General features: G+C 53.8%; 1 protein-coding gene across 7 annotated transcripts in view; it reads left to right on the forward strand.

The window, feature by feature from the left end:
* The window catches only part of SHB (SH2 domain containing adaptor protein B), a 137,996-nt gene that overhangs the window by 109,518 nt on the left and 12,220 nt on the right, over positions 1–16,258 (forward strand). For 3 of the 7 annotated variants that reach the window (XM_027105446.1, XM_027105447.1, XM_027105450.1), the window contains one exon: positions 1,017–1,136. In XM_027105446.1, coding sequence (XP_026961247.1) covers positions 1,017–1,136 — 120 coding nt within the window. Of the gene's footprint in view, positions 1–1,016; positions 1,137–1,624; positions 4,555–4,936; positions 5,678–16,258 lie in introns of those variants that run through there. The other 4 variants (XM_027105449.1, XM_027105451.1, XM_027105448.1 and 1 more) reach the window with 3 other exon arrangements.

Consider the following 16,258-nt stretch of genomic DNA (forward strand, 5'->3'; position numbering starts at 1 on the left):
GACCCGTTCTGAGTATACCCGCTGGTCGGCATCTTAGGATCCTCACTCTGCCACTGCAATTTTACCTTCAGCTTTTTCAGTCTTGAAAATCAACGTTCCCCTTTTGTTCTGCAGTCAAGCATCTGTCACTGCACCCCTCCCTTCTGATTCTGCCACTCACCACATGCTGTCCAGAAGCAGTGGCACTGGGATTTCCACGTGCCCAGTCAATGCCAGATGCACTTGGCAGGAGCACTGGTGTGACCCCCCCACCCCAAATGCCTGCCTTCCTGAGTGATGAGCACCGCCCACTAGTCCCACAGAGGTCGCAGAGCCAGCACGTGTCCCTCCTGTCAGCGCCCTCTGACGGCTTCTGTGTCACTCAGATGGAGAAAGCCAGAGTCCCCGCATTGCCTTGCGCGCAAGGCCCCCGAGCCGGCCCTGCTGTGTGGCCTCTTCGGCCTCAGCACCCACCCCACTGCCTTGCCTCGCTCCAGCCACGCTGGCCTCCTTGCTGTTTCCAAAACATGCCAGGCACTCCCGCCTTTGCTGCCCTTCCTTCTGCCAGATGTGCTCTTTTCCAGCTGCTGTCCTTCGTGGCTTCCTCCCTCACCTCCTTCAGGTTCACGCTGAAATGTCTCTCTCTGCAGAAGGCTTCCCTGGCAGCTGCGTAAAATACCGGTCCCTCCCACCAGCTCCAAGCCAGGCAGCCCTGCTTCGTTTCCTCCATAGCCTCCACACTAGACCGGAAGCTTCATGGCGAGGAGATCACAGGTCTGCTCACTGTTCTCTCCCCAGGACCTGCGTGCAGCAGGCATTCGGTCGATGTCTAGTGAATGACTGAACGCACGGATACACACACGTGCACAGGTGCACGCACACACACAAACGCACGTGCACTGCCTCGTGACAAGGAGGCCCGGGACGCCGACAGCTGCCCTCGGAGAGGCTGAGCCTCGTCGGGGAGGAGCGGATTTCAGGGTGTCAGCTGTGGGGGTCCGTCCCTGCTGGGTTCTGACCCCGTCTCTTCTCCGCAGATGGTATCACGGAGCCATCAGCAGAGGAGATGCGGAGAACCTGCTGCGACTCTGCAAGGAGTGTAGCTACCTTGTCCGGAACAGCCAGACCAGCAGGCACGACTACTCCCTCTCCCTGAAGTGAGTACACCTTGGCCACCTCCTGGGCCCTCGGCAGCCTCCAGCGATGCGTGGCCTGGCCCCAGTGTCTGGGGCAGAAAGACCCGCCAGTGTCCCCCAAGGGAACTTGCCAGCATGAGTTATTTCAAGCCTCGCTTTTCCAATTTGATCTTATTCTGGGATACAGAGGAGTTTTTATGTCCTCTGTTTCTGCCCCCCACAAAGAGGGGGGGCATTTTCCTAGAATTTATATTAAATATCCAAGAATAGCTTTCACACGTACGGTGAGCCAGGGACTATAGAAGTGCGTAGCATGCCTCATCCCTCTCTCAACCCTCACACAGCACTTCGATGAGAAACATCTTGTCCCCATTTTGCAGATTAGGAAACTAAGGCTCAGAGAGGGGCCATGGCTGGCCCAAGGGGCAGGGCCAGTACTCAAGGCCTGGTGTTTGACTCCCCACTGTTCCTGCTGCCACCGTGAGAACCACCCTTTCCTTATGTTCTAGGTTGCTGTTTGGGAAAGTTTCACTTTTAGGTGTCACACAAAGGTTGTGAGGAACACTGGGAAGAGCCAGGAAGAACCTTGCTGGCATTATCACCTGTCAGGTCTTTCTGGATACGAGGCCATTGCTTTCAGGATAGGTGGCCCTGCCATAAGAAAAGGGTTTTTTGATTGAGGGCTTCATCATTTAGTGCCGTTACTGACTGGATGGAAACCAGCGGATTGTCTGAAACCCATTTTACAGACAGGAAAACTGAGGCCTGGAGAGAGGACGGATTTAAAGAATTAGTGACAGAACTGGGGTATAAACCCAGGCCCTTCAGCCAGCACAGACCATCAGGAGTGGTGCAGCCCTCTGCCTGCTTCCTTTCTGCTCTACTCACCATTGTTCAAGGCCATGTGATGGAGAGAGGGCCTGCTGGGATGCAGCTGTCAGGAGAGCCCTGTGCAGGCCGGGTTGTGTAGTCAGTAGGGTCAGTGCAGCCAAGGAGAGAGAGATTGGCCTGTGTTCTCTGCTCAGGACTGACCCCACCTGAGAGGGACAGTGACAAACTGCAGAGCAGAGCCTGGGCAGGAAGCAGAGGCACTGGAAGTCCACCTGGAGAAGAGAGGGTGTGTGGAGACTTGGGGGCACCACAGATCTCTCAAGGACATCAGGGCAGAAGTGGTAGATGGGAGAGTTATGGGCAGGCAGATTCCAGGTCAGTGAGAGGCGCAGTTCTCTAACAGAGCCAATCAGGAATCAGAACGATCCAAAGGTGCCTCAAGAAGTAGCAAGTATCTCATCACTGGGGCTGTGTGCAACCAGGAGCTGGACAACCGCCTTGCCAGGGAGGACGCGGAGGGGATTTCTAAGCAGCTGGGAGGGCACTCAGGACAAACGGCACATGCATGCTTCATCGTCCACCATCAGGCCTGACAGCTTAAAGAATCAGGCCAGTTATTGCAGCCCAGGAAAATTCAATACACTAAACCGTGGCTGGGCTGGAGGCGGCCAAAGCCAGAGGGCCACAGTGGGGTCAGGTGCACACCGCTGGCTGTGCTGCCTGGGGCCAGGGGGTCTTCAACTCCCCACTGCTCCATGCAGCCCCCTCCCTCCCTTACTGTTCGAGGTAACCTGGCAACCCGGGTGCCCATGAATGATGCTTCCAGATCTTCACCTTCCCATCTCAAGGTGAATTGTGCCTTTCTGGACTGCAAGAGGTAAAAGAAGCAAGTGACATCAGAGGTGGGACTCCTGTGTCACCACCTTTCCCTGGTGACCCAGACAGCCTGCCCACGCCCTGGGCTTCCTCACTCTCATCACGCTGGCAATCTCTGAGTTCCTCAGTGGATCTCATTCTTCCTGGAATTCTGTCATCTGGGACCAGGCCAGAGGCATCTTCCCAAGAGGGCTGATTGAATGCACAGAGAAAAGGGTGGGGCTCCCCGTGCCAGGCCCAGTCGTTCATCATGAGGGCCGGGGCCCCATCGCACTTCTGTTCATTCACTGGGCGCGCTGGGCCCCTGCACTGGGCAGGCCTGGCTGGATGTTGGGGCCCCTGGTGACCCCACCACAGACTGCCTGCAAGGAAGAAACAGCCTCCCAAGTTCCCAGGATGTTTTGGGGCTGAGGCGCCAGCATGGGAGCACACAAGGAATCTCGAGCCAGTGGCAGGAGTACTCACGCCAGCGGTGCTTGCGTGGTCCATTCCTCAGTGCCCTGAGCCCATGCCCTCCGTTATACAAACAGGCCCAAATGCCAGCTCACCAATGGGTCTTCAGAAGAGTGTTTCTGTCAAAGTCCTAAGAGCATAATTCCCTTTTCGTTCCTGGTTTGCTCCCTTCCCTAGACCGTAGGACCACTCTCGGGATGGAGAGCGCCTTGATTCTCTTCTGCTCTGTAACAGGCTTATAGTCCAGGGGCCGGGCTTCCCCACTTGCTGGCCTTGTGGGCTTGGCAGCCACATCACCTTTCTGAGCCTCAGTGTCCTCGTCTGTGCATGAGAGGTGACGCTGCTCTCCTTACATCGATGCTTATCAGTGTCTCTGGCTCTCCGGAGTTCCCCTGCCCGTGGGCTCAGCCACCCATTGTCCTTGGAGTGCTGTGGCGGGATCCCCTGCACCTCCCAGGCGAGGGGAGGAGGTGGAGGAGACTGAGGGCGCAGCCCAGGGGCCTGCTCTGGGATCCCAGAGCAGAGCACTCTGCCGTCAGGCCCAGGTTTGTCTTCCTGGACCCGTCCTGTCAGTTCTCATTATCAGGAAGTGCAATTTGGATGACTGATCTCTGCCCATGGGTGCTGGAGGTGGAGGGTTTAGTTTTGCATGCTTGTCAGGAGCCATTAGCTCCCAAACGCCAGAGGGGTGGTCTTACCTGGTCAGCTTTCTCTTGAAGAAGGCCAGAAGTGGGGAGGAGGGCTAGGCCATCCGTGGCTGGCCAGAGCAGCCCGCTAAGTGGAGGTGGGCTTGTTTTCCAGAGCAGCCTCAGTTCCCAGTGACCAGTCAGGCTGCCGGCCAGGGAGTGACACCTGGCATTCATCACCTCAACCACAAATGGAACTGCCCTGGTACTGAATGTCCCGGCTGCTTGGGGCAAGTGCCAGCTTTGCCAGCCACCATGGAGGTCCAGGGACTCCACATCCTGAAGCCTCCCTGGTGGTGGTAGGGTGGGGAGTGGCATTATCAGGAGTGAGGTGCAAATTTACATTGGAATTCCAGCTATGTTATCATGTGAGCCTTGGGTCATGCGATGAGGGTATTCCAGGGTGGAGGAAAGTGTTTGGGGGAGTCTGGCCCCAGAGGACAGGGCCCTCCACCCCTCCCGTCCTTCCCTCAGCACATAGTTATCAGAGCCCTTGGTACCAGGCACTAGGCTGGGCAGCACAGGGAGCAGAGGAGAGGACAGCCCGGCCCGGACTGCAGAGCTCCCAGTCTGGGCCTTGTTGCTTGCATGTCTGCACAGAGGCCCTTGGGGGCCAGAGCTGGCGCTGGAGTGAGAGGGTCTGGAGAAGCTGCTGCCCAGAGGTACACTTAAGCCTTAAAGAAAGGGTAGGCATTCCCCAGGCAGGGACAGTTGGTGGGCATCTCAGGTGGAGGGGACAGGCTAGGCAAAGCCCTGGAGATGCAGAAGAGCCTGGGCAGGACTCGCGCCCTGCAGAGGAGCTGAGACTCAGTTCTTAGTGACGGGGCCACTCTCAGGCACCCGCCCGTATGCTTAAACCCCACTTCCACCCTGCAAATCCACAGCACTTCACGGTTTAGAAAGCCTGCGCGTTCGCCTCGGGACAGCCCCACGGGGTGGCCAGGGCAGAGATCACCATCCTCGTTCTCACCTTAGGGTAGAGGAAGCTGACCGACCAGCTGAGACTGGAGTGGAGGCAGAGGACTCCCAGCCCAGTGGCTCCCCACCCGCTCCCAAGCACTCCTTACACCGGCCAGAAGGTCATCGGTGTCGAACCTGAAGCGACCGTAGAGGCCTGCCTGGTCCAGTCCCTTTGCTTCATGGCTGGGGAGACTGAGACCCACAGGGGATTTGTGACTGACCAGCTCCCCAGCTGGCAGCTGACCACACTGACAAGAGAGATGGCGACTGCTTCCCACTGTGGGGACCAGGCAGATCCCTGGACCAGCCTAAGCTGCCACCCACCTGCCCCTTCACCAAAACCCCCCGCACCCGTGGCAATCCAAGATGGCGCCTGCCTCCCTCACCTCCTCGCATCCATCCAAGTCCCCTCCATGGCGGACGCCCCCACCCGTGAAGCAGTCTTGCAGAGGTCCTGCCTCATGGCTTTTGAACACTGCCTTCATCCCCTCCTTCTGCAGAACTCTCCCTCTTCCCCTCTCCAGCCTGACCTGACAGGGCGTCAGACCCTTGGCGCCCTCTCAAGCCATCAGCACACACGTTGGCCCCAGCACCAACCACTGACCCCTGCTACACTCACTCTAGCCTCGGGGAAGTGAAAGGTTGAGCTTTTAGAAGTTGGCAAGAAAACATCACCCTCTAATACAGTTTACTGTTTGGAAAGGCAAGCAGTGGGGGAAAGGGATGAAAAATCTCATTAAAAGGGTTCTTTAGGCACTTTGGACTGTGAATGACTCTTTGCAATTTCTAGTTTCATGAGTTTTTGCAAAGGAATCTGGACAAGATGAGGGAAACAGGACTCCAAAGACCAGAGGGTTTGCTGCTGAGGGCCGGGGAGGCAGGGAGAACGACAGGGCCGCCTCGTACACAGGGCAGGCTCTGCCTGTTCTGGGCACCCCCCGGGGATGGGGGCAGACAGAGTGGCCCTCCTGAGGCCTCAGCAGGGATGCCTCTGCTCCTTTGACAAGGGCCCAGCCCTGTTCTCTTTAAGCACTGAGAGCCCCAACTCCAGTGGGGGACATGGCCCCAGGGAGCCCTCACAAAGGGGCCTTCAGCTTTCAAATCCCCAAAGGCAAACTTCACAGCATCCTTGCAAATGTGTGGCCCAGATTCTGACCTCAAGAGACATTGCTGGGGTCTGACCTTTTCCCATCAGGGTACAACTCAGCCCTGATCACTCAGGAGCCTTCCTCAGCCCATGAGCTCTGCCCCTTCAGTGTCTTGTTATTTAATGGGCTCCAGTCTCCAGGAGTTCATAGCCCAATCGGGGAAGAAGTGGTATTTACACGAGTAACTCAGATACTCATAGAACGTGTTTAAGGCTCCCCAAGGCAGAAAATGCTTAGGGCTGTGAAAGAGGGAAGGAACCAGAAAAGGGGGTGTTTGAAGGCTGGGCAGATCTTAGACCTGTGCACAGGATAGAGAGGGCAGCCAGGCAGAGGGAATGGTACAGAGGCAGGAAGTGCAGAGCTTGTGTAAGAACAACAGATGACCTTGATGGGAGCCAAGGAGAGGGGTGGCCCTAGTCATCAGGCTGAGGAACTGGGGACTCTAACCTGTAGGGCAGGGAGCGTTCCTGAAGGTTTTGAGCAGCGTCGCAGTCACGTCCCCAGACCTGTATTCTAGAACCATTCATGAACCAGGGTGTCAAATGGAACACTACTCTGCCTCCCTCTCCCTGACATGTCCACAGACATGCCACCCGAGCTAGCACAGTCCAAGAGGTGGGCAGCACGTGGCCACACGTCCCAAGGGGAGATCCAGGGCAGCCCTTTTAAAGATGTAGAGGGAAGGGGCTTTCCTGGTGGTGCAGTGGTTGGGAGTCCGCCTGCCAATGCAGGGGACACGGGTTTGTGCCCCGGTCCGGGAAGATCCCACATGCCGCGGAGCGGCTGGGCCCGTGAGCCATGGCCGCTGAGCCTGCGCGTCCGGGGCCTGTGCTCCGCAACGGGAGAGGCCACAACAGTGAGAGGCCCATGTACCACAAAAAAAAAAAAAAAAAAATGTAGAGGGAAAAGCATGGGCTCTGCAGCCAGAGATACCTGGGTTCAAACCCTAGCTCCATCTCTTACCTGCTGTGTGGTTCTCGGCCAATGACTTTACCTCCCTGATCATCACCTAGAAAGCCACGTAGGCCACTCTCATGAAGTTGTTGTAATAATTAATGCAGCTCAGCAGGTATATGCCAGTCTCCGCTCCTCCCAGCTTTCCCAGAGCCTTTAGAAATTGCCATGGAGGCAGCAAGGTGGACAGGGCTGCACCAGGTCAGGCGCCCTCAGGGTGCATCTGGGCTACATCTGCTTCTGGATGACACGGGCGAGTGTCTTCCCCGTTCCCACAGAAAGAGGGTCTGGCATTTGATTCGTGAATTTGCTTCCAGGTCCAAGCTCAGTCCTAAGCGTGGTGGGAAGGAGAGAGCGGGACAAGAAGATGCCTCCTGCTCTGATTGCTAAACGAGGCCCGTCAGGTTCCTGCTTGGAGCTGGGGGTCTGTGCTGACTGCTGGGCAGCCAGTCTTCACCCAAAAGATGCTTCCTGGGAGGGTGGTGAGCGTAGCAGGGCCAGAGGAGCTGATGGGCTGCGTTCCAGGGGCGCTGGGGGCACATTTCTGTTAGAGTTGTTTTTCTTTCTTCTCTCCCCTTGTTGATTTATATAGTAGAGGAGAGAGTTTTCAAACAGTAGGCATGTCTGGGTCTAGGCAGGCGGGCCAGTGATTAATCTTAGTTTGTTGCTGCTGACAGCCAGGAGCAAGAAATAATAAAGGTTTGCGGGGCGGGGAGAGGCGGGGGATGAGGAAAGGCTGCTCGCCCTGCGATCATCGGTGGGGAGCACGGACTTCATTTCCTTCTGCCGTCTGAGCACCCCTTGTCGGGTCGACATCTGAGGCTCCAGCCTCTCAGCTCCGTGGGGGCTGCTCCTATGGCCAAGCCCCCAGGGTGGTCCCCCAGACCACAGTAGAGCCTCCCCGGCCGTTGTTGGGTTCCCTGCCCAGCATGACCTCCTGCTCCAGGATGTAGGATTCCATCACCACCACTTGCTCTCCTCTCCAGCCTGCCCTTGAGGGCAGAGCTTCAAGAAAGTCAGGTGTGTGCCGCCCGGGGCACTGCTCTGCTGACCAGGGCCCTGGGTTCCTGGCTGCCTGCTCCCGTGACTCTGCACCTCTCTGAGCTGCCAGGTGGGTGTGAGGGCTGGAGAAGGGGGAGTACAGAAGAAAGAGAGGTGGGGGTCAGGCAGACCGGCACAGGGGTAGCTGACTGACTCCAGGCAGACAGTGATGGCAGGAAGGGGTGGAGTGAGGAGGGGTTTTGACATGGGCCTTGGGAACTGAGGAGGGTTGAGGCAGTTGGGGATGGGCAGGGTAAGGAGCTGCCCGTTCTGAGGAAACAGCAGCCCAGGAGGACAGAAGCTGCCTACTTTCCAATCCACAGTTTTCAATATATCCCATCACTAACTCCTCCCCATCTCCCCAGGATAGAGGCAGCTCTGTGCAGCAGAAGACATGGGCTCTGGATCAGTCTGGATTGGGCTCTTGAACCCCAGCTCTACCACTTACTAGCAGGGTGGCCTTGGACAAAGGGACTTAACATCTCTGAGCCTCAATTTCCTCATCTATAAAATGGGTTTTACAGAGGTGTTCCTGAAGAGATGATATACGTGAAGTGCTTGGCATGTGCCCAGCAGGCATTAAGTGAGTGGTAGCCCACTGTCTTTGTTACAGACTTTGGAGAGCCATGGGTTATTGAGGAAAGAGCTTGGTGTGGTCCAGAGCCTTGAGAATTGTCTGGATCTGTCCATGCCCGCAGCTACTCCCCTTTATGGTGGTGGGATTTTAGAATTTATGCAGGCTGCAACTTGAGAAAATCCTGCATTGTTATGACTGAGACTCAAATCACAGGGCTAGAGTCAAATCCAGACTGCCCTTGTTCTGGCTGTGTGACCTTGGGTAAGTCACTTAACCTCCCTGATCTCCCAGTTCTTGATCAGTACCTGAAGATGATGACCACTTCAACAGGCATTCCTTTCTGTCCCCCCCACTGTCCTGCTGACCCCTATCTCTCCCTCCACATCTTCAGACATTATGAGTCGATTACAAGAACCAGAACCTGGTCCAGGACAGTAGCTCTCATACATTAAGTACACTTGAGCAGAAATCTTGGGATTTAGGGAACAGAAAGAGACCTTTTACATCACCTGGCCCAATGCCCTGTACAGGTGGAGAAACTGAGACCAGAGAGAGGAAGAAGCTTGCTTGCCTCCCGGCTTCCCATGCAGGCCCTGTTTTCTGGCAGCATTTGCATTGGCCTGAGACAAAGGGCAGGCAGGGGAGAGGGGCCGTCTGCCTCTTTGCTCTCACTACACAGAGGATTTCACATCCTTTCAGGACTGATGGAGGGAAAATGAACTTTCTGCTCAATTAGTGTGCGACGTGTTTTCTCCTTCTAAAAGGTTTAAAGGAAGTGGTGCAATTAGGAGCTCCTCCAACGCCCCGTGCAGGAGACTAAATGAAAACAGTGAACTTCAGAGACAGAGGTTTGCAGAAACCCCGTCTGACCGTGGAGGTGTCTGGAAGGCAGATGGGGGTGAAGCGCTGGCTGCTGAGGAGGCTGCAACAGCTCAGCGAAGGACTAGGGCAGTGGGAATAGAACAGAGGCTGTGTCCTGGGAGAATTGAAGAGGGTGAGAAAGAGCGAGAAGTCGGGGGCCTCATCCAGATTCCTGAACAGCTGGGTGAGTGGTGGCACCACCAGCTGCAACATGGACCTGGAATGGTTTTGAAAAACCCAGGAAACTCGTCCTAACTCAGCTGCCCAAAACCAGAGGCAAGGGGTGCCCACACTCACACTGCCAACCCATTGTCCAGAGCACCCACCAGCCTGGCAGTGCCCAGCATGCCTGCTGATGGGCTGGGTTTTCCCTTCCTGACTTGCTGCATCTCCCCTCCCAGCCAAGCACACGGCATTGCCCTTTGCTCCCCCGAGAGCTCCCTGGTCCCCTCCAGAGTCAGAGCCACCCTGATTACATTTCCAGCTGGTTTTTAATTATCTCATATCAGCCCCCATAAATCTCTCCGTAAGGCTCGCCTGCCGTGGGAGGCGTTCCAACTGTTGCCAGGAAGCCTCTTGTGCCCTGGGACAGCTTCCCTTCTGAGGCACTGGGTGGTCTCTTCAAATGAGAAAAATATTTCTTTCCAATCACATTTCTAACATCTTGTTAATAGGACTTATTTAATAATACTTTTGCAAAAGCCATCTGGGAATGGCTTGATTGAGAGGGCATGTGGGGTGCAGCAAGGACAGGCCATGGTGACAGATACAGACCTTGTATCTGCCATCAGCGGATACAGCAACATGGAGAAAGATGCAGTCAGGGACCAGAGGACCAGGGCCTGAATCACTGCTTCCACCAGCCACGAGGGTCACCCAGCAAGTTATTTCACGTCTCTGAGCCTCAGCCCCGAGGCTCAGGGAGACAGCGGAAGGGAAAGCTCTTAGTAAACCCTGAGTGTCTGTATGAATGCAGGTGGTGTTATTTACAGAGCCTTGTGCTTTCCCCCGGGGAGTATTGGGGGTCTTACTTTGCTAACAGCTAGGTAAATAACTCAAACCCACCCCCACCACCCCACCCAGAGGCATTTGGCGGGGCTGGAAGCAACCAGCTTCATTCAGTAAAATCCCAAGGTTTCCTGTTCCCCATACCTTCAGGCCCTTGCAGCCAGAAGGGTCTTGAATCATCCAGGTCAAGACCCTGGCTTTCGGATGAGAGAAACAGGCACAGGAAGGGAAAAGGACCTTCCCAAGGTCCCGCAGCGAGTTGCTGGCAGAGCCCAGATGTCTCAACTCCCATCCCAGGGTTATTACCCTTCTGAGCTCATAACACTATATTTTCTCTCCCATTTTCTCCATAAACATTCTTGGTATTTGCGGCAGATTTATACAATCGGATGTCAGATTTTATAGCTCTCGTCTTTGCTCCCACAGTTCAAACGCTAAAGCTATAAAAATGATATTTTGCTGTGTATGAGTGTGGGTGTGTCACACTCACACGTGCACACACTTCCATTTTGTGCCTCGAATCTGCCCTTTTCTGAACGAAATTGGGTCATTTGTAGAGACGTGGATGGATCTAGAGACTATCGTACAGAGTGAAGTAAGTCAGAAAGAGAAAAACAAATATCGTATATTAATGCATATATGTGGAACCTAGAAAAATGGTACAGATGAACCGGTTTGCAGGGCAGAAATAGAGACACAGATGTAGAGAACAAACGTATGGACACCAAGGGGGGAAAGTGGCGGGGGGTGGGGGTGCGGTGGTGGTGGGATGAATTGGGAGATTGGGATTGACATGTATACACTAATATGTATAAAATAGATAACTAATAACCCGCTGTATAAAAAATTAAATTCAAAAAAAACCCTACGTTTTTCTGGGCAGCCCTCCCCCAGTGAGCAGCCCCCATCCTCCTTCCAGCTAAGGGTGCTTTCTGCCACTTTCAATACCTTTCTTTTTAAGGATTGTTTCACCTAGGAGGAATATCAGAAACAATTGGTTTTGGCAAAGCTGGCTTATTAGAAATGTTTTAATTAGAACTTTTTTTCTTTTTCTATTTTCCTTTTGAAAATCTACACGCTGCTCACGGCCCTGGGCGGCTTGAGGATCAGCCTGTCACATTCTCAGCACAGACTTTCAGGGCAGGGGCAACAGTTCAGCAGTGTAGGTGTCACTGCTGCGTTCCTACCAGGCACCAGGCCTTTGACTGGATGGGGAGACAGAGGCACATCAGAGTCTAAGCTTGTAGTCCAGGCACGGGGACAAGAATAGGTGACTACTGTGATGGAGGGAGGTGTAGCAGAGAATGAGTAAGGGAGGAAGAAAGTGAGTCTGACTGGGGGCATCTCAGAAGGCTTCCTGGAGGAGGTGGCATGTGAGCAGGGCCTAGGACGATAATAATGTATTGGGAAGTAACAGAAATGTAGAAGGATGATTAGGTTTGGTATTAGAGGAGAGGTCTCTGCAGTGTCCCCTCTCCCTGTGGTGCTAACTCCCTGTGGTGCCAACTTTTAAATTGTCCCCTCCACATAAGCCCCCCGTGGCCCAGGTGACTAATAATATTGTGGACAGAGATGTACCTTGTAAACTCTGAAGTCCTAGTCAGCTCTCTCTCTGTCTCCCTACAGCTTCTGCATCTCTGGTCCTTTATCTTTTCCACAATTCCTTCCCACCCCCCAACTTGCCAAAGAGTAGCCACATGCCCCTCATTTCCACCTGACACTAAAGGTGTGTACCCCACCCTAGCTGAACACAGCCTCCCAAGGGAAAATGCATTTACACGGTGCTGGGCAGGCGCTTTGCAGTCCCTGGTACCTGGTGTTAGAAATTGAAGAGGCTTCTGCAGCGTATCCTCTGAGGCAGGTAGAATTGTGCCAGTAACAATGATTAAAAACTTGGGGGGGGGGGCAGTATATGAGTTCTGACACAAGTGATGATGAAACCACTGAGGCGGCAAATGCATGAGGTGGTGTGTGCTGGGCACACCCACCTTTCAGATTCACGGTCTCCCGTGAATGGGAGCATAATCCCGTTTTGAGTTCGGATTTTCAGGCTAGAAAAATACTTTCTCCTGTCCTCAGTTGTTCCAGTCTTACCCCCTAAAAATCTTCTGTGATGAAACAAGGGTTGACTTTTACTTTTGTGGAAGTTGTGCTTTTAAAAAGCAATCAGTTCCAATAGTAAGTAACTTTTGGGAACTCAATTACTTGCAGCCATGCTGAAAACTGTAATTAACATGGTCAAACCCTAGCCAAATAATAAAATGAAAGCTTTGTTGTGTATCAAGGCAGAAATCAATTTCATTAGGGAGCAAAGAGCCAGAGATTTAATTTTGAGAAAACTCTCCACCCTGTGGACAGAGGTTGTCAAGAAGCTGCCAGAATGAATGCCCAACATGAGAGGATTCGCCCTCCAGAGCCCAGATTACTAAGGGCTGGCAGTGACCTTTCAGAATTACATTTGCAAACCTTCCAAGTGTGGCCACAGCCAGTGGGGCTTTTGCTTCTTAATGTTCTTGGACTGGTGCCCCTTTTGGTTTGGTCAAGAGGTGCATGTTGTCTGCACCCACTGACACTTGCATGCCAATGAGATCCTGTCCCTTGGGATGGGGAGGAGGAAGAAGACAGAGGTGGACTCTGGAGGTCGGAAGACACCAGAAAGGAGTTCAGCGAAGACTCAGAGTGTCCACATGGTGATGGAGTCGTGTCCAGACAGCAGGGCTAATAGCCAAGTGAGACATACCCACTGGGGACACTGTCCGTTTGCAGGCCAGCATGTGTATGAGAGATTGTGAGCAGCAGGGGGGACCAGGATGAGAGAGGACAGCTGGAGAGGAGCAGCCTCAGGTCTGCGCCTGCTTCTGTATTCCGCTCTCCAGGGGGCCTTCCCACGGGCAGGCAGAGCAGCTGTGACCTGCTGGAATGTGCTAAGTCACATTTCAGCTCAGAACGTAGAAGGACTTTCTCATGGTCAGAGCCATCAAAGGTTGGAAAAAGTTGTACCTGTAAGGAGTAAGCTCCCCAACACGGGATAAGCCACAAAAGCTGAACATTAGATGTGAATATGGACTTTGCATCATCAGATAGAACGGTGGTTTTCAAACTTGAATGTGCATCGGAATCTCTTGAAGAGCATATTAAAAGCTGATTCAGGTTCCAGAGAGGCCCAGGGAGTCGCAGGCTTAGCAAATCTCCAGGGACTTTGATGTAGGCATTTTGGGGCACATTTGTAGAAACTCTATATTTGAGAAACCTGCACTCCTCTTCCAACCCTGAAACTCTGGGATGTCTGTAATGAAGGTCAGTCCTTTTGTTTAATATCTGAATAGTCATTCCTTCTTCATTGCATGGTGTGAGCACCTCTGTGCTAAGTTTCAAAGGTTTAGCAGTTTGTGGGACCTCAGTGGTCACCTAGTTCTCTCCCTTTGTTGTATAGATAGGTGGGGAAACTGAGGCCCAAGAGGACAGGAGCCAGGGCTGGGACCAGGTCCCTGACATCCAGTTCAGAGCTCTTTTCACTTGCTTTCAGTGACTTTAAGGAATATCATAAAGTCCGCCCCATTTCACAGATGAAGAAACTGAGGCCCAGATCCCCAAGGACTGTTGGGAGCTTTTCCACTGAAAACCACCATCACCATCATTCACATGATGTGCAAAAGGTCCTGGGCCAGGGTGTCTGGGTGGCTTAGAGTCAACTGTGTGCCTTTGAAATTCCAGGGAGGAAGAACGGACCCTCAGGTTAGAGGAAGGACCACTGAGCAAGTAGGTCTGTTTTAGCTTTCAGTTTTTAAAGGCCCTCCTGGATTTTTCCTTCTTTACTTGTTTGAGTAAAACTGTGAGTTGGATCAGGTGCTTTGTGGGCGAGTCCCCTTCTTTGCTGTGCTAATGAATCAGTTGGTCAGTTAGCAAGGGACGCCCCAGCCAGGAAGGGAGTTGGGTCTGGAGGATAGTGAGGGTAAGCACTGTGCTTTAAGGACAAGGATGAGAATTGGGGTTGGGGGGGGGATTGCTGCCTTCTTCCCCCTCCCTGCACGTCCACCTCCACCTTCCACCTTGTCACAGGCATTGCTGCCTACTCTGAGCATACAGAGGCTATGGGTAGTGCCCAAGAATCCCCTACAGCGAATGGCACGGGGGCGGGGTAGGGGGGAAAGGGGCACATTCTGGATTCACTGGAGAATGGGAGCAAACCTCCACCCCTTTCTGGGCCTTAATGTCGTCTGTAAAATAAGAGCAGGGAAACACATGGTCTCAAAAGCCTCTGCTTGGTGTCTGGTCTATCTTGGAAATGTTGAATACGGAGCAATACACACAGTACTGCCATAAACCAGTATTTTTTAAGCAGAGAAGCCTCTTTCCTCATCATTCCCATTCTGTTTTCATGTGGACCCTGCTGTGTAACAATGTGCTTTTGAGAGTGTTGGGAAATACCACTCCATGTTTGGGAAAGTCAATCTCAGGGTCATAAACACCATGCCCATAGTCACCCAGCGACAGAGCTAGGGCCAGAACCCAGGCCTGCCACCCCAGCCAGGCAGGCTGCCCAGCTGGAGGATGTGGTCCTGCTGCCAACGTGGCCATGAATGGCAGACCAGGCAGACAGGGAGACACGCTCGGTGCTCAGCACGGAGCCAGCAAGGCAAACCAGATGGGCAGCAACTTCTACTGAGGCTCCTGCAGTGCAGGTGGGGACAAAGCCATGTCAGAACCCCTACAGCCATAGCCTTAGCACCTGCCAAACTTGCTCATGCACCATCCAGCTCGGATCTCAGGATGGTTCTTACGGCTGGGCAGTGAAAACTCCATCCCGCAGATGAGGAAACTGAGGCTCAGAGAGAGGCACAGCTCCGAGTGGCAGAAGGGGACTCAGACCCAGGTCTGGGTCCCGCTGGGTCTGCAGGTGGTGGTCCCTTTGCCCTCGTCTTGCTGCCCTCATCCCGGAGTACTCCCCTCATCTCACTCTCCAGCCTCACCTGGCTCAACCCCAGGTTTCCAGCTCCCCTTTTGCTATAAAAGCCCCTGTGCCCCTGGCAGCTGGTGCTTACCCTCATGGCTGCCTTTGCCCAGTCCCTGTTCTGGACCTTCCTTCAGGTACCGTGTGTTCCCCCTGCACCTGCTGGTTGGTGGTGAAGTGGGAGTTGGTCCTTGGAAACAGCCTGGAGCCCTTTGGCAAATTCTGTGTTGTGTCTTAAGCCCTTAAATAAGGAGCCGGATGACTAACCTTTATCAGGTGTTCATGCTTCCTTCACACAGGCATTCTCACTGCTCCGTCACAACTACTGTGAGGGTGGACTCTTTGTTGCTCCCATTTCACAGATGAAGGATTTGAGGCATGGGTGGCCAGTGAGCTGCCACTGTTGAAATTTGGGGCTGGATTATTCTATGCTGTGGGGTTGTCCTGTGCAGCATCCCTGACCTCCACCTGTAGATGCCAGCAGCTCCCCTGTCTCCAGACATTGTCAGATTCCTCCAGGAGGGAGGTAAACTCGCCCCAGTTGAGAACCAGTGCTCCAAGAAGAGTATGGGTGGAGAGAGGCTTGTCCTAGTAGAAGGAAACCCCCCTCTACCCCACCCCAGGCCTGAATGCATTCTGTCCATCCCGTTGGCACAGATGTTAAGAAGCCTTGCTTTTGCCACTGTGCTGTCCTCAAGCCTGGGGATTCCCTGTACCTGCATGAGGATAGCCGTCCTGCCCTGCCTTAGTCCTCCTGGCCGAGGCTGGCACACACTCCACACCACTGTGATGTCTCT

The sequence above is a fragment of the Aethalodelphis obliquidens genome, unplaced genomic scaffold, assembly GCF_003676395.1.
Source record: "Aethalodelphis obliquidens isolate GAN/ISIS:26980383/991018 unplaced genomic scaffold, ASM367639v1 scaffold7, whole genome shotgun sequence".
In the NCBI taxonomy this organism is placed as follows: Eukaryota; Metazoa; Chordata; class Mammalia; order Artiodactyla; family Delphinidae; genus Aethalodelphis; species Aethalodelphis obliquidens.